This window comes from Oncorhynchus keta, chromosome 2 (genome assembly GCF_023373465.1).
Source record: "Oncorhynchus keta strain PuntledgeMale-10-30-2019 chromosome 2, Oket_V2, whole genome shotgun sequence".
Taxonomy (NCBI): Eukaryota; Metazoa; Chordata; class Actinopteri; order Salmoniformes; family Salmonidae; genus Oncorhynchus; species Oncorhynchus keta.
In genome coordinates this window covers 28,154,934-28,172,953 of record NC_068422.1, presented here as the reverse complement: position 1 = coordinate 28,172,953, position 18,020 = coordinate 28,154,934, and the positions used below count along the sequence as shown (strand labels likewise).

The following is an 18,020-nucleotide window of genomic DNA, read 5'->3' as shown; positions in this document are numbered from 1 at the left end:
TAGCCAGGCTTCACTATTAAAGTTGAGGGTGTCAACAGGGGTGCGTCCGAACTGGAACCCCATTTCATATATTGCACATTAGTCTAGACCTTGGCCGTATGGGTTCTGGTCAAAAACAGTACTCTGTGTAGGGAATAGGGTGCAATTTGAGACTAGCCTTGGTCTGCCATTAAAAGGTGAGTGGGGAGATATCTAAGCCCAGTGGTTTTACTAAGCAGCAGAACTTCACAGTACGGACCTGGAGGATTATGACAGCAGATTCAGTAGGTGGATCATGATTAGAGAGAAGGTCTTTTGCCAGGTAGAGTGATGACTGGCTAACATTGTTTCTGTCACCAAATCACTGGAGACCAAAATGGAACAGGGGTCAAATCAGGTGGAGGCGGAGGTAGAGGTTGGAAGAGAGGAGTAGAAACAGGAGGAGGAAGATAAGGAGGTGAGGTGGAGAAGGAGGGGGCAATGGAGGAAGAACAGGAATGAAGAGTATGAGGAAAATGAGGAGGAGAAACAGAGGTGGTAGAGGAGGACTCACAGCAATAAGTCTGTCTCCAACAGTCAGAGATCCCTCCCTGGAAGCAGGACTCCCCTGGACGAGGGCTGTCACAAACACACCATTCTCCAGACCTATACCACTGTCTGGAGTAGAGAGAAGTAGAGAGGAGAATACAATATGTATTACACACTTCAGACCTATACCACTGTCTGGAGTAGAGAGGAGAAGTAGAGAGGAGAATACAATATGTATTACACACTTCAGACCTATACCACTGTCTGGAGTAGAGAGAAGTAGAGAGGAGAATACAATATGTATTACACACTTCAGACTTATACCACTGTCTGGGGTAGAGAGGAGAAGTAGCGAGGAGAATACAATATGTATTACACACTTCAGACTTATAACACTGACGTTAGAATACAAGTGAAGACATCAAAACTATGAAATAACACATATGGAATCATGTAGTAACCAAAAAAAAAAGTGTTAAACAAAGCAAAATCTATTTTATTTGAGATTTTTCAAAGTAGCCACTCTTTGCCTTGATGACAGCTTTGAACACTCTTGGCATTCTCTCAACCAGTTTCGTGAAGTAATCACCTGGAATGCATTTCAATTAACCTCTTGGGTAGGGGGCAGTATTTTCACATCCGGATAAAAAGCGTGCCTTAAAGTAAACTCCCTGTTACTCAGGCCCAGAAGCTAGGATATGCATATCATTGGTAGATTTGGATAGAAAACAAAAGTTTCTAAAACTGTTAAAATGATGTATGAGTACAACAGAACTGATGGCAGGAGAAACCGCGAGGACAAACACCCCCCCCACGGTTTTTAATGGCTGTTACTTTTTATAAGGCGAAATCCTCCCAGATTGCAGTTTCTATGGCTTCCACTAGATGTCAGTCTTTAGAAAGAGTTTCATGCTGGTTTTTGGAAAAATGAGCCACCTTTTCTAGGTGGCTGATATAATACAACCATGCACTGAATCAATAAATCAAATCAATCACCCAATCAATCATTCAACAAAACATTAAAACAAGAACAGGGGTGAATTCATTAGTCGAATTCCGATGCAAACCGTTTTGAGACAGACCAAACCTTTTTGCAACATAATCCGACTGATGAATAGACCTATTCTAGTTGATTTGTTGTTTTGTTGAATGATTGCGTGATTTACAATTTATTCTAAGAACCAGACGTAAGCAAACAGAAAGAAAGGGGATGGACCAACCTGAATTTGTCAAATAGAAACTTGTTTTCTTTGCAAAACATTTTACATTTGGAGTAAATGGTTTCCTAATGAATACACACCAGGAGTGCCACAAGTGTTACCTTTGTGTCCGATCAGGTTGATGTGTACAGGGGTGACCAGCCTTCCTCCCAGGGACTTCCTCCTGCGAACCACCATGTTGATCAGCCCACCTCTGTTAAGCACTGCCTTTACCACCTGCTTCCTGTCCTTGTTGGTCAGGTCCATGTCATTTATCTTCAGCAACCAATCGTTCACTCTGAAAAGCAGGAAGTAAAAACGTGATATTGGGGATGATGAAGATGAGGAACGAACAGGGGTTACTGAACTTGAACCTCAAGAAATTTTACGAATCAGAGAATTACCTTAACCTTCCATCTGCAATACTTCCTTTGTCCACTCTTGTCACAAATATTCCACAATCTCCTGGTAAATATGGATCGTTTACCCCCTCTGCTATGTCAAACCCAAGTGCCTTTAAATCCATGTCATCCTGCAGGAAAACAGTTAAGTTAAACATACTGGTTATCTACATACATAACAGTTCTGAGCCCCTTTATTAAACTGAATTTTAACATTTGCTGGAAATGAATTCATCTGATCAATCAGTCAATCCATCCATTCACCCATCCAATCAATACATCAACAGTAAGTCAAATAGGCATTCAATCAAATCAATGAAAGTATTGTCTCTCCAGAATCACCCTGTCCTTCTCAAACTCCACAACCTCCGTCTCCCACTCCAGAGAGTCTGTGTCGATGGCAGAGTCATGGGAGCTGTGGGCCATCAGCTGACAAAACCTGGCCTCCTTGTCCAGCTGGCTCTCCATCTTCTCTCTGACCACAGGAAGTGATGTCACAGGTCAGAACACATCACAACAGTGTGCAGGATATATCTACATGTCACTGAGTGCATGTACACTATCTGCTAAATGAGGAAACGTGTGCCTTGTAGCATTTTCGTAGCATTTTCATAGAGTTTCTAAATGCTGCACAACTACATCTATAGGGCACCATAGACAGACCTGCCAACCCTGTCAAACTTTTTAGAATACCAGACACATGCAGCAAATTGGAGATTCAACTTGCGTGTAACTGCTGCCCGGTCTGTTTCTCTCTGTCTCCTCACTCTCATCATCTGGCATAGATTTACTGACTGGCTGAAATAACAATGACTTGCTAAATTAGCTGATAATTTTGTTATTGCACAACCTATGCTAACGTTTGTTTCATGAGCACATGTGCTTAGACAAACATTATGGATCACACCTGGTTCAGTTCAGTCCTCTGAAAAGGTATTTACAAAACATAAAGAAAATATTCATACTGATAAGTACAGAACATATAAAATAAATATATGTTTTGTGGAATTAGCACAGATTGTCTGCATGTTTATGCCATTACATGTAGAGCGTAGAACGGAGTTAAAACATTATAGATAATTTCTTAGCACATGCCCCCAAGTTTAGTCTCTATAGTAGAGGAACTCTTGTCAACTCTCAAACAGAGCCAATCACTTGGACCAGCTAACAAGTATTGGCCTTTTAGACACGGTTCCAAATCAACACTAAAAGAAAAATCTATTTGAAAACATAAAAACAAAAACAGATGATCGAATTGACACAGACCACAAACTGGCTACGCAAAGCTTAAGTAAGCTACCGCAAAGGGAATCTGAATGCTGTTCGCGAGAAGAGTCCGCTGTTTCAGCCTATGTAAAGGTGCCTATTCTACTTATTTGCAGCACATGGATCATTTCAGATTTTCTAAATTCATAAAATCTCAAATATAGTGCAGCCATTTTCGAAGCATTGCCTCTATAGCCAATAACAGACACTCATTCATTCTTCATTGTGCAGTCTCCTAAACTCCCGACACCATTTAATGCCAAGATGTAAATATTTATTTTTAATTATACTTTTGTAAAGCTTTTGTGACGTGGATCATACTTGCAGGTACAGTCCATCGGGTTACGTGATCCTCGTAATGTTACGTGGAAAATACAACTAATGGGACGCAGAATTAAATGTATATCACACTCGCACAAATGCGACCAGTTATTTTTCGTATTTGCATTTAACTATTTCACGAGCAAATGCGAGTGAACTGCTGGCATTTTAGAGCTCACCGAATGTCCATCTTATGTTCGGTAATGTTAGCTTGAAACAATTAGAGTTTACCTTTCCACAACACGTGGAGTCGAAGGGGGATTTTGTCCATGTGTTCACCTACAGCTGACAGTCGGCAAATTCAGCATCACAACAAACAGGAGGGGGCAGACACCCGGTTGCTACATCGAATAATGATGCATTAATCGCCATGTCCGTTGACACAAACTCAGAACATGTCTGTGTGTTGCAGAGCGATTCTCAGGATGTTAAATTTACTCAGTGGAGTTATTTTGTATTAAAATGGTTTTTTAATTTTTAATAATCAGGCCCTATTAATTTCTGCGTACTTTGAACTCAGATCTCGTACATGCATACATGGACAGAGAATTGCATAGTCGGTATGCAAAATGAGTGCATATTGGCAGGTCTGCATAGATATCTATAGAGCACCATAGATATCTATAGGGCAAAGCAACCGTTCAAAGTGCTGCAAGGGAAGTGTTACCAAAATCTAAAAAGTAGCAGCAACGTCATTCTACAGTGTGTAAAGGAAAGGCTGAAGGAGAAATAGGCCTATGGTGGCTGACGGTCACTAAGATACATTATGTCCTTATGAGGCCTGCCTAGAGGGGGTGGCTGACGGTCACTAAGATACATTATGTCCTTATGAGGCCTGCCTAGAGGGGGTGGCTGACTGTCACTAAGATACATTATGTCCTTATGAGGCCTGCCTAGAGGGGGTGGCTGACTGTCACTAAGACACATTATGTCCTTATGAGGCCTGCCTAGAGGGGGTGGCTGACTGTCACTAAGATACATTATGTCCTTATGAGGCCTGCCTAGAGGGGGTGGCTGACTGTCACTAAGATACATTATGTCCTTATGAGGCCTGCCTAGAGGGGGTGGCTGACTGTCACTAAGATACATTATGTCCTTATGAGGCCTGCCAAGAGGGGGTGGCTGACTGTCACTAAGATACATTATGTCCTTATGAGGCATGCCTAGAGGGGGTCGTTGACTTAAACCAAAATGTTACTCTTTTCTTCTTCGTCAGCAGGAAAGGAGGATGAGCTCTCAAAGAAAAGACAGAGAATTTAATATGGCAGTCACACACTGACCAGTAGAGGGAGCTTTTCACATCACTACAAGGGGGTTGAGAAAGTGGAAAGTGTGTGATGTGGTATGGTATGTGTTTGTTTAATTAACCTCATAAACCAGGGCTATTCAACTATATTCTTACCAGCTTTGAAAAAGGTTATTTAGAGGAGGCCAGACATTTTCGGTGTGCTCTGGGACTCACTTGAGTTCCTTCAGTTCCCGTGACGCGTCATTCTTCTGCTTCCTCATGTCGTCAAGGTTACGCAGGGCGTCGGCCAGATCGCTGACCGCCCGGTCCCGCTCCCTACGCAGGTTGTCACACAGCGTCCTGGAGGGCCAAGATATGACATCATCAAGCATCAGCACAGTTTAGTCAGTTAATATTCACTGCGTCCTCTCTCCATGCCTCCTCCTCAAAAAACATTATGGAAGATGCAAGAGTCCTCTTGGACCTTCTACTCCAATGCGTTTTCAGAAGGAGGCAAGGAGAGAAGATGCAAGGAATCAAAGAAAGAGGAATTAAGAAAGAGCCTACGCCACTATTCCCGCTTTCTCTCACCGTATGCTCTCTCTCTCTGCCACTATCTTGTCTCTCTCCTGGAAGGCCCAGTCACGTCGACACTTGGCCACCTCGGCCTCCTGTGTAGCCTCCTTCAGCTCCTGGGACATGGCCTCATACTGCTTCCTCAACACCTCAATCTCCTTGTTGGCCCGCTCTATGTCTAGGGTGGCAGAGTCTTGTTTCTGTCGAGCACACACAGACACGGGCACACATGGATACACACACAGGCACACATGGATACACACACAGGCACACACACGCACGGACAGGAGCACAGACGCACGCACAGGCGCACACGGATACACACGCACAGGCGCACACGGATACACGCACAGGCGCACACGGATACACGCACACGGATACACGCACACGGATACACACGCACAGACGCACACGGATACACGCACAGACGCACACGGATACACGCACAGGCGCACACGGATACACGCACAGATACACGCACACGGATACGCGCACACGGATACACGCACACGGATACGCGCACAGACACACGGATACACGCGCACACACGGACACGCGCAGGCACACGGACACACGGACACACGGACACGCGGCGCACACGGACACGCACAGGCGCACACGGATACGCACAGACGCACAGACGCACACGGATACACGCACAGACGCACACGGATACACGCACAGACGCACACGGGGCACGCACAGACGCACACGGATACACGCACAGGCGCACACGGATACACGCACAGGCGCACACGGATACACGCACAGACACACAGATACACGCACACACGGATACACGCACACGCGGATACGCGCGACACACGGATACGCGCACACACGGACACACACGGACACACGGATACGGACACACACGGACACACACGGACACACACACACGCACACACACGCGCGCACACACGCACACACGCACACACGGATGCACGCACACACACGGATACACGCACACACACGGACACACACGGACACACACGGATACACACACGGACACACGGATACACGGACACACACGCACGGACACACGCACACACGCACGGGATACACGCACGCACACGGATACACGCACGCACACGGATACACGGACGCACACGGATACACGCACGGGACACACGCACGGACACGGACACACGCACGCACACACGCCCGCGCACGGATACACGCCCGCGCACGGATACACGCCCGCGCACGGATACACGCACGCGCACGGATACACGCACGCACACGGATACACGCACGCACACGGATACACGCACGCACACGGATACACGCACGCACACGGATACACGCACGCACACGGATACACGCACGCACACGGATACACGCACGCACACGGATACACGCACGCACACGGATACACGCACGCACACGGATACACGCACGCACACGGATACACGCACGCACACGGATACACGCACGCACACGGATACACGCACGCACACGGATACACGCACGCACACGGATACACGCACACACACGGATACACGCACACACACGGATACACGCACACACACGGATACACGCACACACACGGATACACGCACACACACGGATACACGCACACACACGGATACACGCACACACACGGATACACGCACACACACGGATACACGCACACACACGGATACACGCACACACACGGATACACGCACACACACGGATACACGCACACACACGGATACACGCACACACACGGATACACGCACACACACGGATACACGCACACACACGGATACACGCACACACACGGATACACGCACACACACGGATACACGCACACACACGGATACACGCACACACACGGATACACGCACACACACACAGATGGATACACGCTAGTTAGCCACTTTCAAAACATGAAGCTTCAAGAGATCAAAAACAAATTTCCTGAAACTTTCTACAAGTTCACAGATTTCTCAGAAAACCTATTTGTAGAATTCCTGGAATCAGTAGCGAGGGAATCCTTCAACTGGGATTTCTATCACAGATTTCAAGCATCCCGACTTCTGTTGTGTAAAACCGTGGTAGGGGGGCCATCTAGTGGTCTGAACAGAGAAGTGTCAGGAGCAGAAACAGCAGCATTTGTCTAAAGCACTAAATCCGCTTTAGGGTCATGCAACTGACATAATCCAATGGTTGACAGTTTATGGGATCCTCTAAGCTCTTTATCATGTGTCTAACCTTTGGCTGGGAGCTGTCACCTTTTGACAGCCTCTGTCCTCTCCCTAATACAGTTGTGTATCATACCTGTAAAGTGCGTGTGTTGTTTTCAGGTGTGTTGATGTTACCTGTCTTGCCTGGTAGTATTCTCTCAGTAGCTGGTCTCTCTGTATGATGGCCTCTGTCCTCTCCTTGCGGGCCACGTCTCTCTCCTCGCGGACAGTCTCAATATCTTTACAGGCTTGGCTCAGCTCCTTTTGGGCCTCAGCCTTATCCTTCACCTCGTGGCAGTACTTCTCCAACAGCTCGTTCCTCTCACAGATTGCCCTGTCCCGGTCCACCAACGATGAGTTCAGCTCCTAAAAAACAAACAATCAAATCAGATTTAATGCCATAACACAATCCCTTGGTGATCAGCGACAAATTTAGCTAATTGATCGAGCAGCTGTCAGAGCTTCACTGGCCAGCATTCTTTCAGACGAGGTGAGTTTGATTAATAAACTGATATTAATTTAAATATATTAACTTGATTAACATGACCTGTCTGCGAGCCTCATTCTCCTCCCTGGCTATCACCCTCTAAGTGTTTAGACTGACTATTAATAAACTGATCGATAGATTGCTTAAATAATTGATTAACCTCTCAGACTAGGTGCTTGATTGACTGATAGATAAAATGATTCATTGACCTGTACCTGTCTGAGAGCCTCCATCTCCTCACTGGCCACCATCCTTTCAGACGAGGTGTTTTTGAGGCGGGCCTCTGCAGCCTCCAGCTCTGTCTGCAGCTTGTCCAGCTCCTTGATCACCTGTTACCCAGAATTTAATAGCCCACTTCATTGTTGCTAAGTTTAATTATTGTATTATCATAAAGCATTGGGATGAACAACTGCTTAAAGGTTAAGCCTAGTCCTGAAATAATGTATAATAACATCCTCAATGTAGATACTACATGGAAAGTAGCTTCTTAATCCAGGACTAGCCATAATCTGTATCTATGAAACCATAATGTATTATATGTATCTCTCTCACCTGGTCTCTCTCACTCATGATGAGCCTGTACTCGTTGAACACAGAGTCCCTCTCCTCCTTGTACTTCTCACAGTCCTTTACTGCCTTCAGCTGGAAGTTCTTACAGCGTGTCACCTCCGACTGCAGCCGCTCCATCTCCCTCTGCAGCTCCTTGTTCTGGCCTGAAGACTTGTTCAGCTCCTGTTGTACAGAGTCAAACCTGGGGAGAGGAAGATGGTGGGGTGTGTAGTAGTGTATACGTGTGTGGTGTAGAACCATGCATCTTTGGGTTGAGGAGTGTGTCTGTCCGTGTTACCTCCTCATGGACGTAGAGCACTGTTGTTGGTAGTGTATAGCCGTGTCTCGTTGTCTCAGCAACGTGTCCATCTGTTTCTGTAATCGGCGGTTCTCTTCCTCCACCTGCTCCAGCCTGCTCAGGTCCGTGTTGTGATTAGCTACCTTCTCGCTGTAGCGTTTGCTCAGCGAATCGTATTCTTTCCTCACCCCCTCCAGCTTGTCCATGGCTGTGTCATAGAGCTTGTTGAGAACCTCTGATGAACCGTTTTCTCGCATCACCTGGAGGAAGGACAGTCATTCAGCTGATGATTTTCTACATGCACATACAGTTAAGCACACCTTCATTTGCCACCTGTATGAATTGTGCAATACAAATAAAGTTTATGTACAGTTGACATATATTCAAAACCACCATTTTGGTGTTTCAAGCACCATGCTGAAACAACGATGAACAAAGCTTGCTGTTGCTTTATTTAATTAAAACAAGTATTTTTTCTGAGTGATAGTGTTTGGTTATTTACTTATTCTGAAGCATATGGAAACCAAACCAAGCCACTGGAACCATAACCAAGGTAGAATGACATCGATTCCTTTTACACCAGTTAGTCAGCAGATGGCAACAGTGAGCAGCTGCAGTATATGGACAATTCAAGACTACTCGGCTGCATTTACATAGGAAGACAAATACTGATATTTTCCCCAATTATTGGCAAAGGACCTGATTGGTCAAAAGACTAATATTTGGGCAAAATATGAGAATTGTTCTGCCTGTGTAAATGGAGCCTTAGGTACTATGGTGTAACTAACCAGCCCTTCGGTTTAATTTTTCCTGGGCCTTCACAATCATAAAATCACCAATAAAACGCAAATACCTCCCTGACGTTTCTGTGTGTTGAGTTGAGTGTGTGGTGTATGTAAGGCTTGCTGGAGTCTGTAGTGATTGCTGTGGGACCAGGTGTGACCCCAGGGCAGTATGCAGGAGATGGAGCCATAGCATTCTAAACTGGTGAGTTTAAACACCTCTCCTGAATGTACAGATCTGTGAACACAGGAGGAGCCGTAGGTACAAGTGGAATGTGCCTACTGCCTACATGCCCTGTACATGAGCCAATGACCTTGTTCTCCAACACTGCCCTTTACAGAAGTGCTCTGTATGCATCTCCCAGCTGTGTGTGTGTGTGTGTGTTCGCCGTCTTCTCCAGTGACGTGTGGGTTTCTGAAAGCGCAGCAACCCAGTATAGGTCACAGCAACCGTGTGTGTGAGCGCGTGTACCTCTTGCTGCTGCCGCCTCATGTCGGCCACCTCCTTCTGGTCCTCGCTGTGCAGCCTGCGGAGCTCCTCACAGCTCTGCTTCAGGTGGTTGTGTTCCCTGACCAGCTGAGTGTTGTCTCTCCTCAACACATCCAGCTCCTCTTTCAGCTGAGACTGGTCTCCTAACACACGACTGTGGAGCATACTGGAGACAAAGAGGGAGAGGTTAAAACTGCGGGAGGGATGATTACCAAGAGGTTACATTAGTTATACAGCAGATTGCAATTACTAGGACGTCAGCAAAAGGCAGGTTTAGGTGAACGTACATACTAACCTCTCTGCAGACCTGAATTGAGTGTATTCGGTAAGTACTGATTGCAATACATGTTCCTCCCTCCCCCCAGTGAACATATAAGTCAATGACAAGGCAGACAGAGGTTAGGAGGGAGATTAACACATTATGTTTGATTGCTTTCCTGGACAGACAGCGACAGGGGCTTACATCCAATCACACACAGACCTGCTGGAGAGTGGAGTGATAATCCTCATCTCTCTCACCCTGTGTGTCTCACTGTGACTCACACACACACATTACACACCTGGATATAATACCACAGATAACCAGATATTGTCCTTATAGAAATTTACAAAGCTGTACATGTGTGGTACTCTTACGAGTTTATGTTTACTCTAGTAAGTGTGTACAAAGACCCCCCCCAGATTAAAAGCATGATGGCTAGACTTATTGTAGGTTTAGTGCTGGGTTTGGTAGCCCTATAGAACATAACTTGATATGACTTAATTTATAATTTACTATAAAATATATTGCTGTACAACTCCTTAATTCACATTAGGTAATCCCTCTTCCACTTAAATGGAAACAGACCCATTAGCACATAAATGTTCCTTCAATTTGTAATTGCAGCACCTGGCACTTCTAGTCTGTAAATGAGTAAAACAATGATGCCATAAAACCTCTAATTATTCCCATCTAATTACAACAGTCTATTCAGAAAGAGTTATTGGACTAACAGATGATTCCTGACAGACTGGGCAGTTCTCTCAAAGGACTAAACATTCACCTTCACCCAAACAATTCATGTCTTTTAACCAACAAACCAGTCAGTCGACCAGCCAGCCAGCCAAATCAGTGTTGATGATGGTGGTACTCACTGGTAGAAATCAGCCTCCTTGACGGCCTCCTCACACCTCTTCAGAGTCTTGGTGTGTTGGTTCTGTAGAGACTGCAGGTCTGCCATGGCCCGCATACACTGACTCTTCAGTCGCTCGTAGTCGTGGCTGGCTTTGGAATTCGGCCTTTGGGGAAACAAGGACACGAGCTGAGTAATGCATCACAAACAACCTGAGACCTTGTCTACAAAGTAAGCCCAATGTCAGTTAACCCCCTAGTTGATGTTCTCACCCCCGCAGAAATCGAATTACCATTATAAAAATATCCCCGGGCTGCGTTTCAATCCACCGCATGCACCAATGGCAGCGTTTGGCATTTGCGGTGGAAGGTGGCCGAGCTACAGCGTTGTTTATCAGACCATCAAACATTTTGAAAATTGGTATTCCCCAAGAAAACATCTGCAGAGTCCGAAAGGTTTGCACTAAGACCCCCACCAGAGTCACGGGACTCATGTGAAGTCTGTACATCCGATCTGCCAACTTCTGTCTGCAGTGTCCAAACCAGAGTATGTGAGTGGAGCAGAGGTGGAGCGGAGCGAGGAGCGTACCCAATTTGACTGGAGCATGGTGCGAGATTCCCAAAGGCTGGAGCGTTGGCCTTCCCACCCCCTCCAATTTAACATTTGTAGTCTACTTGTGTGTTGCTATAGTCACTTGCTTTAGCTACTGTCATGATGTCAGCTAAATATTTTCATGAAGAAAAAACACAGGTGCTAAAATCAAGGTGACTTACAAAGATGAGGACCAAGAGCAAGAGAGGGAGTGTAGCGATGTAGTGTCCACAACTAAAGAATCCTTGTGGAATCTGAAAAGACCCGTATCCCGAAAGCATGATGGTGTACTTATTACTATGTGCACATGCTAAAAGAAAGGAACGATTTGGGTAGCTAGCTAAGTCTGTCATTGTAGCAAAGTATTTATAAATAAAAATTCTGATCTCTTAAACGTTTTTCATTTTTGTTCGATTATACAAAAGGCCATAATTGATTTTGGCCCAGTAGGCCTGGCATATTCCCACATTCAAGGAGCTTTCTGTTTTGATTGGGTTATTTTGCCTAAAAACCTTTATCCCTACCTATAGAAGAATAAAACAACAAGGTGGCATCTCTGCCCAGCCTGGCAAGGGTGGCCAAAAGAGTGTTTAGCATCCCCAGTGGCTCGGCAAGTGTGGAAAGGATATTCTCTGCTGCCGGCTCCATGCACCATCGCATGAGGCAGAAGCCACAGACTGGCCAATCTCGTGTTTCTAAAAAAAATTCAAAGACACTAAGTCATTTTTAGTTTAATTTGTATTTAATTCTAAGTCACAGGCTATATGCGCAACTTATAGACTACAATGATTTAATACAACAAAATATTATTTAAATGCTGAGCGCTTTATGTCCCTACCAGCCTATTGTGTCAACCGCAAATGCATCAATATATTTATTTGTAGGCTTTAGCCTTGAAATAATAAAGCTTAAATAATTCATTTTCATTCCTTCTTAGGCTGCCTCTCTGGCTCCTCACCTATCTAGAGTGTTTATATGCTGTTTAATACAGTGCCTTGCGAAAGTATTCGGCCCCCTTGAACTTTGCGACCTTTTGCCACATTTCAGGCTTCAAACATAAAGATATAAAACTGTATTTTTTTGCGAAGAATCAACAACAAGTGGGACACAATCATGAAGTGGAACGACATTTATTGGATATTTCAAACTTTAACAAATCAAAAACTTACAAAATGGGCGTGCAAAAATATTCAGCCCCCTTACGTTAATACTTTGTAGCGCCACCTTTTGCTGCGATTACAGCTGTAAGTCGCTTGGGGTATGTCTCTATCAGTTTTGCACATCGAGAGACTGACATTTTTTCCCATTCCTCCTTGCAAAACAGCTCAAGCTCAGTGAGGTTGGATGGAGAGCATTTGTGAACAGCAGTTTTCAGTTCTTTCCACAGATTCTCGATTGGATTCAGGTCTGGACTTTGACTTGGCCATTCTAACACCTGGATATGTTTATTTTTTAACCATTCCATTTTTGCTTTATGTTTTGGATCATTGTCTTGTTGGAAGACAAATCTCTGTCCCAGTCTCAGGTCTTTTGCAGACTCCATCAGGTTCTTCCAGGATGGTCCTGTATTTGGCTCCATCCATCTTCCCATCAATTTGAACCATCTTCCCTGTCCCTGCTGAAGAAAAGCAGGCCCAAACCATGATGCTGCCAACACCATGTTTGACAGTGGGGATGGTGTGTTCAGGGTGATGGGCTGTGTTGCTTTTACGCAAAACATAATGTTTTGCATTGTTGCCAAAAAGTTCAATTTTGGTTTCATCTGACCAGAGCACCTTCTTCCACATGTTTGGTGTGTCTCCCTGGTGGCTTGTGGCAAACTTTAAACAACACTTTTTATGGATATCTTTAAGAAATGGCTTTCTTCTTGCCACTCTTCCATAAAGGCCAGATTTGTGCAATATAAGACTGATTGTTGTCCTATGGACAGAGTCTCCCACCTCAGTTGTAGATCATCAGTTCATCCAGAGTGATCATGGGCCTCTTGGCTGCATCTCTGATCAGTCTTCTCCTTGTATGAGCTGAAAGTTTAGAGGGACGGCCAGGTCTTGGTAGATTTGCAGTGGTCTGATACTCCTTCCATTTCAATATTATCACTTGCACAGTGCTCCTTGGGATGTTTAAAGCTTGGGAAATCTTTTTGTATCCAAATCCGGCTTGAAACTTCTTCACAACAGTATCTCGGACCTGCCTGGTGCGTTCCTTGTTCTTCATGATGCTCTCTGCGCTTTTAACGGACCTCTGAGACTATCACAGTGCAGGTGCATTTATACGGAGACTTGATTACACACAGGTGGATTGTATTTATCATCATTAGTCATTTAGGTCAACATTGGATCATTCAGAGATCCTCACTCAACTTCTGGAGAGAGTTTGCTGCACTGAAAGTAAAGGGGCTGAATAATTTTGCACGCCCAATTTTTCAGTTTTTGATTTGTTAAAAAAGATTGAAATATCCAATAAATGTCGTTCCACTTGATGATTGTGTCCCACTTGTTGTCGATTCTTCACAAAAAAAATAGTTTTATATCTTTATGTTTGAAGCCTGAAATGTGGCAAAAGGTCGCAAAGTTCAAGGGGGCCGAATACTTTCGCATGGCACTGTATGACTTATATCCTATTTGAAATTATGTGCGCTTCTTACATTCACCTTTCCATGTCAAATACTTTTCATTCAAATCCATATGGTTTGGTTTCAATATTTGTTGGTTAAATTGTAATTTTAATGAAATGGAGCAAATCTGGAGCAGCAGTTTTTTTCTTCCTTTGAGCACAGAGTGTATTTAAAAAAAACAAAAGACAAATAACAGCACAGTACAACAGTAGTTTTACAGCAGACAACCACACCGAGTTCCACTCATATCTGCTAAAAACAAAAATAAATGGCTGCTGTGGGCACGCGATCACCAACACTGGACAATTGAGGTGTGGAAAAACATCACCTCTCCAAGGAGAATGATTGATTGCTGCGTCAGATGACCTCTCCTCCACAATCACCCGACTTCATCCCAAACCATCTCAATTGGGTTGAGTTGGACTGCAGAGTGAAAGAAAAGAAGCCAACACGTGCTCAGCATATGTGGGAACTCCTTCAAGACTATTGGAAAAGCATTCCTCATGAATCTGGTTGGCTCTGGAGAGAATGCCAAGAGTGTGCAATGCTGTCAAGGCAACGGGTGGCTACTTTAAAAAATATCAAATATATTTTGATTTGTTTAACACTTTTCTTTACTACATGATTCTATCTGTTTTATTTCATAGTGTTGTCGTCTTCACTATTATTCTACAATGTAGGAAATAGTACAAATTAAGAGAAAACCCTGGAATGAGTAGGTGTCCAAACTTTTAACCGGTTCTAATAAATTAATATATATCTTCCTCCTTCTGTCAGTGCTTTCTCTCACAGGTCAAATCCACTAGGCATCCCTCCCAGTACTGAATTGCATTTTTATCAACCTGGTACCTGGAACTCAAGAAAGCATTCATAAACAGAGCAGGGTGGTTACCGGATGGTTAGGCCCACCCATCAACATTACCAATCAGATCAGATGACACGGAGGGCAGAAGACTTGCTTGCACTCAAGTCAGAGGCTGGCCTATGCAACTTTCTAGAGACTACTTTTCATAGCAGTGTCTGTACATACACTTCGTTGACTTGTTTAGAAAACGTTCCTAATATCATCAGATCCTAAACCTTTCCCCTGAGGGTACATGTCTGCTTGTGAAAGATCAAATCAAATTTATATTGCCCTTCTTTCATCAGCTGATATCTCAAAGTGCTGTACAGAAACCCAGCCTAAAACCCCAAGCAGCAAGCAATGCAGGTGTAGAAGCACGGTGGCTAGGAAAAACTCCCTAGAAAGGCCAAAACCTAGGAAAAAACCTAGAGAGGAACCAGGCTATGAGGGGTGGCCAGTCCTCTTCTGGCTGTGCCGGGTGGAGATTATAACAGAACATGGCCAAGATGTTCAAATGTTCATAAATGACAAGCATGGTCAAATAATAATAATCACAGTAGTTGTAGAGGGTGCAACAAGTCAGCACCTCAGGAGTAAATGTCAGTTGGCTTTTCATAGCTGATCATTAAGAGTATCTCTACCGCTCCTGCTGTCTCTAGAGAGTTGAAAACAGCTGGGACAGGTAGCACGTCCGGTGAACAGGTCAGGGTTCCATAGGCGCAGGCAGAACAGTTGAAACTTGAGCAGCAGCACAGACAAGTGGACTGGGGACAGCAAGGAGTCATCATGCCAGGTAGTCAGTCCTAAGGCATGGTCCTCAGGACTACCTGAGATGAACTCACTATTGTGCATCCCTCCTGATTCTGTACAACGGCTTCAGGAAACAGGAGGCTTGAGAGCATCCTGTCGGGCTGCATCAACGCCTGGTACGGTGACTGCACCACCCTCAACCGCAAGGTTTTCCAGAGAGTGGTGCAGTCTACACAACTCATCACCGGGGGCAAACTACCTGCCCTCCAGAACACCTACAGCACCCGATGTCACAGGAAGGCCATAAAGATCATCAAGGACAACCACCACCCGAGCCACTGCTTGTTCACCCCGCTATCATCCAGAAGGCGAGGTCAGTACAGGTGCATCAAAGCTGGGACCGAGAGACTGAAAAACAGCTTCTATCTCAAGGCCATCAGACTTAAATAGCCATCACTAACATAGAGAGGCTTCTGCTACATAGAAACTCACTAGTCACTTTAAACAATGCCACTTTAATAATGTTTACATATCTTACACTACTCATCTCATATGCATTTGCCCCTCGGCCATCGCTCATCCATATATTTATATGGATATATTCTTATTCCATCCCTTTAGATTTGTGTATATCAGGTAGTGGTTGGGGAATTGTTAGATAACTTGTTCGATATTACTGCACTGTCAGAACTGGAGAAACAAGCATTTCGCTACACTCAAATTAACATCTGCTAACCATGTGTATGTGACCAATACGATTTGATATATAAAAGTGTGTGTAAACATGACCAATCATAAACCTACAGGTCGCTGACCTCAAAGTAATGACCCATACAGACAGCAATTAACCAAATGTTGCAGTCAGTCTATTATAGCAGAGCGTGTGATGTCGTTCAGGTTAAGGATAACACAATGGCTGAATATCATTTTTTACTCTGCTGCAGGCTACCTTAACTTTAATGACTGGCTGGAATGTATTCTCGGTCTATGTCTAAATCTTTAATGTTGACTACTTGTTGCATGGAGACATTGGTGTATAGTACAGTATGAAGACAATCTCCTCTACTTATGTCTAGACGTTGTATTTGACTACTTACTGCATTAATACACTGATGTACAGAATAAAGACATTCCACGCCACCCTCTCCTCAGTTATGTGGTAAGGGGGAAGGGGGTTGTCTGTACCTGCAGTCGTCGAAGGTGGTGCCGGGCGATGCCAGAGCCAGGCGCTTGCGGAGCTCGTCCCTCTCACGGGTCACCTGACGCAGCTGGAACAGGATGGTGTCCAGGTTGTCACCGGCTGGCCGGTTGTCATTGACGACCGGGGGCGGGGACGAGGCTGAGCCGTTACCGGGAGGTGAACCTGCAACAGTGAGTATGTCACCAGGAGCAAGAGCAGCTCACTGCCACCGGAATACACGGGACAGGAAGGAGAGGACAACGCTTACATCGCAATATAAACACACAAGGGTATATCCATTTATAAGCTCAATCCTTTGTATTAGAGATGATTCTAACTGGACATGATGGTTGATCTGGTTCTCCTGTGTTTCATTCTGGGGAATAGAGTTCTACTACAGGTGCAGGCCTGCCACAGCTGACATCTGACTTGAGTTACAAAAGTTAGCTACTTAAACAAGAATCTGACCTTTGCAACAATATTTAGTTGACAGTGTATTATTCAGGTTGAGGTTAGGCACACAAATCCCAAGTTATGACTTTAGCTTACAAACAGGAAAGAGCAACCTCACTTGAACCTCATGCAACTTGATGTCAACTTCTATTGAATACTAAATATTATGTTGGGTTTAAGTGTAATATTTCTGAAAAACGC

At 44.7% G+C, this 18,020-nt stretch overlaps 1 protein-coding gene across 1 annotated transcript in view; it reads right to left on the bottom strand.

Annotated features, from left to right (window-relative positions):
* Positions 1-18,020, bottom strand: part of dlg5a (discs, large homolog 5a (Drosophila)) — a 68,071-nt gene that overhangs the window by 25,544 nt on the left and 24,507 nt on the right. The window contains exons 3-15 of the mRNA XM_052474843.1: positions 17,372-17,549; positions 11,410-11,553; positions 10,258-10,441; positions 9,004-9,263; positions 8,709-8,907; positions 8,372-8,485; positions 7,805-8,035; positions 5,514-5,698; positions 5,157-5,282; positions 2,450-2,582; positions 2,111-2,238; positions 1,829-2,004; positions 533-636 (exon numbers count right to left, since the gene is read on the bottom strand). Of these exons, the coding sequence (XP_052330803.1) occupies positions 533-636; positions 1,829-2,004; positions 2,111-2,238; positions 2,450-2,582; positions 5,157-5,282; positions 5,514-5,698; positions 7,805-8,035; positions 8,372-8,485; positions 8,709-8,907; positions 9,004-9,263; positions 10,258-10,441; positions 11,410-11,553; positions 17,372-17,549 (2,162 nt within the window). The remainder of the gene's footprint in view (positions 1-532; positions 637-1,828; positions 2,005-2,110; positions 2,239-2,449; positions 2,583-5,156; positions 5,283-5,513; positions 5,699-7,804; positions 8,036-8,371; positions 8,486-8,708; positions 8,908-9,003; positions 9,264-10,257; positions 10,442-11,409; positions 11,554-17,371; positions 17,550-18,020) is intronic.